Raw genomic sequence first — 8,284 nt, 5'->3', positions numbered from 1 at the left:
CTTTCCTACCTTTGTAAAGAGGTTTTGTGGATTTGGAGGTGATATGGTTTGGCTCTGTGTGCCCACCCAAATCTCGTCTTGTAGCTCCAATAATTCCCATGTGTTGTGGGAGGGACCTGGTAGGAGATGATTGAATCATGGGTGCGGGTCTTTCCCGTGCTGTTCTCGTGATAGTGAATGAATCACAAGATCCAATGGTTTTAAAAACGGGAGTTTATCTGCACAAGCTCTCTTTGCCTGCTGCCATTCACACAACATGTGACTTGCTCCTCCTTCCTTTCCACCATGATTGTGAGGCCTCCCCAGCCACGTGAAGCTGTGAGTTGTCCATTAAACCTCTTATCTTTGTAAATTTCCCAGTCTCAGGTATGTCTTTAATAACAGCATGAAAATGGACTAATACAGGAGGATATTTTTTAAAAATTATATTTCCCTAATAAGTGCAGAGAAGTTAAGTAACTTGTCAATGACACCTTGCTACTGAGTGGCAGAATTTACACTGTGAACCCAGGTCTCTGGTTCCAGTTCTAAAGTCCATGTGCCTACTCACCTCGTAAATCTTACAGTTTTACCAGAAACAGTTTGGAGTATCACCTATTCTTTACCTGAAGCTTCCCCATACACCTATCAATGACCAGTGAGGCCTCCATACCTAATCTTTTAGATCAGGATTTGGAGCCATGTAATTTGTTGTGGTGTGGGTTAACTTGTGCATTTGTAGGATGTTTAGCAGCATCCTTGGCCTTTACCCATGAGAAACCAGTAAGGTACCAAGATGTGACAATCAAACATGTGTCCAAACATTGTCATAGATTTTGAGGGAAAAGGGACAAAATCACCACAAGCTGAGAACCAGTCCTTTAGTGGACACACACACACACACACCACTTGCTTGGCAGAGAGACAGGAAGAAAGAGAAGAGGACCTATAAATGGGAGAAAGGCTTTGACTTTCACACAGTGGGTAGAAGCCAATGGCCTGGTAACTGAGGCCGCAGCCTCCTAAATCTTGCTTTTTCAGAAACAAGAAGAAAAATGTTGGGTTAGCAGTGGCCTCATGACTCTTTCTTCCCATCCTTTCTTTCTGGTTGGATTGGAAAAGTTAAGTGTCTGAGAAGAGTTAATCACAATAAAAATAATTTCTCTTTAACAAAGATTTGGGCTACTCTAGCTTGTACTGTATTTCCCTTTATTCTTTAGTGAAATTTCAAGTTTTGTTAAATCCTCTAAAGGATCATTGGGGGAAAAAATAACGAGTTTGGTCAAAGACTCTAACTTCAGACTTTCTACAGCTGCAGACCACAGCAAGAAGGTGACTTCACTCTGGAAAATTCTCAACTGAAAGCCTGGGAACAATCAAATAAAAGGTTTGGTTTTTTTTCCCCCCAAGAGATTATATGCTGCCCATATTCAAGCATTTGTATCTTTCTTAAACTAACCAAAACATACAGAATTATCTTGTGGAACTAGAAGATTTATGAATTGAAAACAAACCTAATGTACTTTCACTCCCTTGCCTGAACATCCTGTACTTCAAATATGTCAGAACCGTACTGTTTTTGTTCTGGGCTCTTTCCTTCCAAGTTGTATAAAGGACTATTCCTTTCACACAGTCAGCAAATAATAAGCACATATCAAAGACGTGTTATCTCGCTAACACTTTAAGAAAACAAAGAATGGTAAGATCCAGTCTCTCTTCTCTCAAGTTAGGTCACCTCTGTGAGAGACCAGCTTTATATTTGAAGTGAAAAAGCATTTGCAAAATTTTCTAATCTAGGAGCTCTTTTACTCAAAAACAGATTTGGTTTTCAAAGTTTATTCATCAATCCTTTTGTTTATAAGTAAAAGGAGACCAAAAGTGTTAAATGTTGTATTACTCCTTGATGTATTCCTACCAGACAGAAGCAGGAATGATTTCTTTCACGCTTTGAAAATTGACATACGTTTTCTCTTTACTTGGATATGTTGCAGTTGCATCAGGCATCTTCTTTCTGAAATAAAGCAACTTCAATTACAATAAAAACCTGCTGAGGAAAACCACCTGTCATTGATGGTTTTTCCAATGTTCTATGAAGTCCCTTAGCAAGTACCTTTTGATGTTATATAAATCCCAACAGGCATTACATTTATGGAAACCTTAGCCACATTTTTCCGTGCTTAACTTTAGACTTTTAAACCTGCACTCTAGACTTCTCCTAAATTAACTGTAGGCTACCTGCGTTGACTGGGAGACCTGGCAGGTCCTATTTTATTTTTGCTACCACAAGCCAAACGCAAAGCCTTGACACTGATCCCTCCAATACTTTCCACCACTACGTGGCTGCCAAGGTCAAAGGCTGCCTTCAAGGTCTCCAAGACGGGGATCATAGGAAGCTTGTAACCTTGGAAAAATCCCTGGTGAATTGATGCTGACATCACTGAATAATATGAGGATAGGCTGACCTGACCTCTCTGCTTCTCAAAAGTCCAGTTCCTGGAGGGTGTTCTTTGGCCTTCAGGAATCTCCTGCTTTCCTTTCCCTTGGCAGAAGGCCAGTCTAGCAAGGGTCTGGATGGTTATCGTGATATGGTCCTCCAGGAAGTCGCTGTAAAATCTTTCATTTATTGCCTGATCTGCTATATCTTAGTGGGGGAAATGGTCTGGACCTCAAGCATGTACTCGAGAGTAGGGCTGACACCCACATTTGTTACAATTGACCCAACTCTATATATATACATTTGATACACACACACACACACAAGATATATGATATGTTTTTCCCGATTTCATCAGTTTTTTATTCCTTCTATTATTGATTGTTGAGCAGTGTATGAATGTATTTCTTTTCACTGGTTGCATAATTCATTCTTTGTGCTTCAGAATATTTCCCACTGTCCAACAATGTATCCAGTTTGTCCTGCAACCTTTGCCATTTTCTCATCATTTTCATTGTATTATTTGTACCTACATTTTTGTCACAATGACACACTTCTTCTAAAAGAATGATCCTAAAGCATCTTTGTAACCAAACCTCATCTTGGAGAAAACACTCAGTGGCATAAACCGACTGTGCAAAACTATTGATACCATCATTTGGTGCAAGCACAGTTAAAGTGCCTTTCTGGAATAATTTTGGTCTATTTAGGTTTGAAAATTATTTAGTGGAAAGAGCTTCTTTGGTGTTTACTCGGAGGCAGTTAACCTATCATTCATCATTTATCTTCTCCTCAACTGTTAGGAGATAGTGCAGTGTAAGGGAAAGAGGAGTGGACTAGGAACCAAGGCACCTGTGCAAAAACAACAAAAGTATCCCGAACCACTGCTTCCTCTAGCTGTACTTTTGCACAAATATCTGCACTAGTATTATTCAATACAATTTTCCATGATGATATAAATTCTCTATACCCCTACCGCCCGATACTGTGTGCCCAACATAATAAAGTGTCACTGGCCACAAGTGATTATTGAGCACTTAAAATGTGACTAGGTGACTGAAGAACTAAATTTTTAACTTAATTTAATTTTAATTAAATTAAATTTAAATAGCCATACAAGGCCAGCAGCTACTGTAGTGGACAAGGCAGGTCATAAGGTTTAGATCTGTATCCCTGCCCAAATCTCATGTCAAACTGTAATCCCCAATGTTGGAGGTGAGGCCTCGTGGGAGGTGATTGCAACATGGGGATGGATCCTTCATAAATGGTTTAGCACCATCTCCTCAGCGTTATTCTTGTGATCATGTAGCAGCTGCCTCTCTCTCTCTTCCTTCTGCTCTGGCCGTGTGAGATGTCTTACTCCCCCTTTGCCTTCCACCATGATTGGAAGCTTCCTGAGGCCTCCCCAGAAGCAGAGGCTGCTATGCTTCCTGTACAACCTGCAGAACTGTGAAACAACTAAATCTCTTTTCCTTGTAAGTTACCCAGTCTCAGTTATTTCTTTATAGCAATGCAAGAACAGACTAATAGGCCTATGATTAATTCCTTGCAATTAAGTGACAAAGACTTTCAAACCACAAATTTTAAAAATATCTTCCCCCATATTAGTCCATTGTGAGTGAAACAACTGAAGTTTAGCACCTGGTTCACATTGCCAGAATGAAATTATTAGTCCTGTTTACTAATGCAGTGCTGCTAGAAAATCAGTGAGTAGTTCTCAACGGGCTGGTGAAGCATTGCTGTATCTAAGCAGGAAAATGTATAGACTTCATATCACATGTGCATGGTTTTTGTTAGAACTGCTTGCAATGGGCTATCCAAGTAGAAAGGATAACAGTGTACAAAGACGTTGAATCCCAACTCTAAATTGCTCAGACTTTCTAAGTCTCCATTCAAATCTCCCTGAATATTCACCAGTTCTAGAAAACAAAGGAAGTAAAAAATAAAAGCAAGGGGCAGGGTGAGAAGCAAAGCAGTAAGAGTCTAAGAAGTCAGCAGAAAAACATACTTTTGTAAATTGGACTGGTTACCAACAAAATCATCTGATTCAAGGTAGGTAAGGTTGGCACTTCATCAAGGTATGGGAGTTCCCTCCTTGCCCTGGTTTGACCCTTCCTTCCAGGATGGACCTCTGGGATTTGCCCTTTCCATCCAGTTGCTCCCCCAAAGCCTCCTGGGTTCGGTTTTGGTCCCTGCAGGTGAAAAGCCCTTTTTCTCTTGTTTCTAGACTGTTCATCACTTGCTTCAAACTGTGGTGCACTGCTCTTCCAAGGTTCTACTTCACTTTCTTCCCAGGCTCTTGCACTGCTTGGGGCTCCTAAAAGTCTACCCGTACCCCTGTCCCATTAATCTTTATACAGGGAGGTTTACCTGAAGCATGTTTAGTAACATGTAAAGACATGCAAGGATATTGAAACGTGGTTTTATTTCTCCCATGTTTGGAATGAAATAGCTGCTCAATAAATATTTTGTGAATGACTCATAACCTGGGAACATGGGAGTTGTAGAATGAATGATCAAGCCCCTCTCAACCAAAGAATTGATGTCACCATCGCCCACTTCACAAATGTGTCACAGCTACCAAAATGCTTTAAACATTTGTAACAAGAATAACATTTTTGAGACATTAGGTCAATATTTATTTGTTTCTGGTGATTCCTTTTCCCTAATTGTCTTATATGTCGCTACCTATTGAACTAATGGGCAGAATCCAGTGAAAATGAGAGCCATTACTGTTCTTTGTGTGAAAGTGGATCTTAGAAAATTGCAGGTAGACAAAAGTCTGCAAGCAAACACCTCTGTTCTGCAGAGGCCATGCTTTACTCAGAAAAAAAAATGATTTAAAAAGACACTTATGTGGTCTGAGGAGCTGAATGCTGGGGCCCCATCAAAGGGTAGGGATGGGCAGCACTGGCCACAGAAGGGTTCCCCCACCACAGCCCCATGGCAGCCTTCCTGGGCTGTGGAAAGGAGCCAAATTAGAGGGAGGAAGACAAGCCAGGGCCAGACCTCATAGGGCAGTCAGAGAGGTTGGGGGATAATCTGTGAGCACAGTGTAAGCCAGGAAAACAACCAGTCTTTCACAGATTTCCAGTCATCTAGAACTGGAGAACCAGCCTGGGGCAGCTCCCACAGTCTCACGTGGTACAATATAGAAATAAGACAGCAACAGGAGGATGGGGTGGGGGCAGGAGGGAGGATGTAGGTGCAAGTAGGGCCATCTGACTAGATGGGGTCAGAGTCCAGAGTCCAGGCCTACACGTACAGTGTAAGCAGGCCCCTGACATCAGCCAGGAACCCCAGCTTGGCACCTGAGGTGCATGGGGTTAATCACTCCTTTGTGAACAGCAGAGCTGAGAGAGCAGGCTCCTCAGTAGAAGCCATGACTCTGCAGAGGGCAACACAGGGTCAGAGGCCCTCCTCCCTCTGCCAGCCCACAATTCTCTCATCTAGGAATAGAAGGAGAGAGAGAGGAACTCTTGGGAGGGGAGAAACTGCCCTGGAAGAGGGTTTCAACTTTCAATGGACTGAATATTTACCCCCAAAGAACCATTTTAGCCCGGAAAGAATGGAAATTGTCAAAAAAAAATGTCAAGAATGGAAATTGTCAAAACCCTGTTGTCAATGCAAACAGGGGCACTGCGCAAGATGAGCTCAGTGAAGGAAAATAAAGATGCATTTCTTTATTTTTTATTTGTGCACATGTGATTCATATGTGTGAATTTTGACCCCACTACAAATACATGAATTATTTTCCTATCAATATGTTAAGAGGAAAAAATGCTTCCCACTTCAGAAATTAAAAGCAATGATTACCAGATTGTGTCTTAAATCTAGAAAAAGTTCCCATTCAATATATGGGCTCTTTATTATGGGCTCCCCATTCAATGCTAGGCTCTTACCATATACCATGCAATGGGCAGGCTCTGTAAGTTCAGATTAAACATGTAATGTTCATGTAGGACACTGAAAGCAAACGATCTTCACAGCCAGAGAAAACAAAATGATCCTTAGAAAGATTATACCTGCAACCTGGCCAACATGCTAAACCCCGTCTCTACTAAAGATGCCAAAAAATTAGCTGGGTATGGTGGCATGCGCCTGTAATCCCAGCTACTCGGGAGGCTGAGGCGGGAGAATCTCTTGAACCCAGAAGACAGAGGTTGCAGTGAGCTGAGATCGCGCCATTGTGCTCCAGCCTGGGAGATAGGGTGAGACTCTGGAAAAAAAAAAAAGATAGAAAGAAGGAAAGAGAAAGAAAGAGAGAGAGAGGAAGAGAGAAAGAGAGAGAGAGAAAGGGAGGAAGGAAGGAAGGAAGGAAGGAAGGAAGGAAGGAAGGAAGGAAGGAAGGAAGGAAGGAAGGAAGGAGGGAAGGAAGGAAGGAGAGAGATAGTGGGAAAGAAAGAAAGAAAGAAAAAGAGAAAGAAAGAAAGAAAGAAAGAAAGAAAGAAAGAAAGAAAGAAAGAAAGAAAGAAAGAAAGAAAGAAAGAAAGAAAGAAAGAAAGAAAGAAAGAAAATACCTTTATTAGTTATAATATTGAAAAACAAATGTCCTCATCCTGCTTCTAGCAAGACCCCAGAGCAAGCTGATGAAAGTGCTCATTGGTCACCTACATGTTGCAATTTGATATTTATAGTTAGCACCCCTACCTCAAACTCTTCCTCATAACCTATGTATGGTTGTTCAAATTACCATTTTAGTCCTTAAAGTCGAGCAGTATCTCTATATGCAAAACTATATTCCTAATATCATCATACATTACCATTAATAATAGCTTAAGGTTATTACATGAGTTATAGTTTACACTGAGATTTACAGAATTCTTTAACCTGGATGGCAGGTTGGACATTTTTTGCACCCATTTTACAGATGAGGAAATTGAGGCACCTTTGTTCAACAGTCTTTCTCAACAAAGATTAACCCAGATCTTTAGACTTGTGGACTTGCACCACCAGCCCATTCAAATATCTGCTTGGCTGCTGCCATTCCTAGGATAACTGATTTGGACTTTGCTACTTACCTATAGATTCTTTCTGATTTAAAAGTGTAGCATAGCTCTAGATCCACTGTTTGCCCAAAAACTTCCCTTATCCACCTTGCCCACACTAACCTCGCCTTTCTCTGAATGCCCACAACACATCTTATTGACATTGCTATTTTGTAATCCATCATGTTCTTCTTTGAAACAACTCTTACACTGTTACTTACCTTTCCAGATGCTTACATCTTGTTGCCCCCAACTAGATAGAGCTCCTCAAGGATCTTTTCCTGTCCATTTGCCCCACACTCCCTTGCAGAAGACTTGGCAGACAACAAGTCCTCATATATTTCTGGTTTTATTGATTAACTAAAACACTTCAATTTCTCTCCCTAAACCCCTGGGACAAGAGAAGAACTCCCCAAACAGACAACCACACTGACAAAGACAATGTTCTGCTTCACAGTTTGGCATATGACCGTCCCTGCCAAGACCCCAGATATTAATTTGTTATTTAACCCAATCCAGTGAAGATTGCATAATTTCATCCTTCCAATCAAGAATGCTGTTCTTTATTTAATGACTGAAACCTACTTACTCAGCTTGCAAATATGGTAGTAATTACTTGATATACAGATTAATGCATTCCCAGGCTAGTGCCTTGCACCGAACTATCAAATATAATCGGGGTTTCTAACCTTGTGACAGCCCTACAAATTGCCTTCTTTATTTCCTTTTCTTAAAAAGTACGTTCAATCTACTCTGGACTTTCCCATCTGTCGTCAGGTGACTTCCTGCTCTGTTAGCTGACTGTGAGTCACGTCGCTGCTGCACAGCACGTTTAGTAAGACTGCCTCTGCGTGTGAGGCGACCAGGAGAGGAAAGGAGACAC

The 8,284-nt window shown here is 41.2% G+C and overlaps 1 protein-coding gene across 1 annotated transcript in view; it reads right to left on the bottom strand.

Annotated features, from left to right (window-relative positions):
* Positions 1-3,723: 3,723 nt before the first annotated feature.
* Positions 3,724-8,284, bottom strand: part of LOC126952615 (zinc finger protein ENSP00000375192-like) — a 60,141-nt gene continuing 55,580 nt past the window's right edge. The window contains exon 3 of the mRNA XM_050787429.1: positions 3,724-6,632. Within this exon, the coding sequence (XP_050643386.1) occupies positions 6,474-6,632 (159 nt within the window). The 3' untranslated portion in view covers positions 3,724-6,473. The remainder of the gene's footprint in view (positions 6,633-8,284) is intronic.

This window comes from Macaca thibetana, chromosome 4 (genome assembly GCF_024542745.1).
Source record: "Macaca thibetana thibetana isolate TM-01 chromosome 4, ASM2454274v1, whole genome shotgun sequence".
NCBI lineage: Eukaryota > Metazoa > Chordata > Mammalia > Primates > Cercopithecidae > Macaca > Macaca thibetana.
The sequence above is the reverse complement of the archived record's forward strand: the minus strand, read 5'-3'. Positions and strand labels throughout refer to the sequence as shown.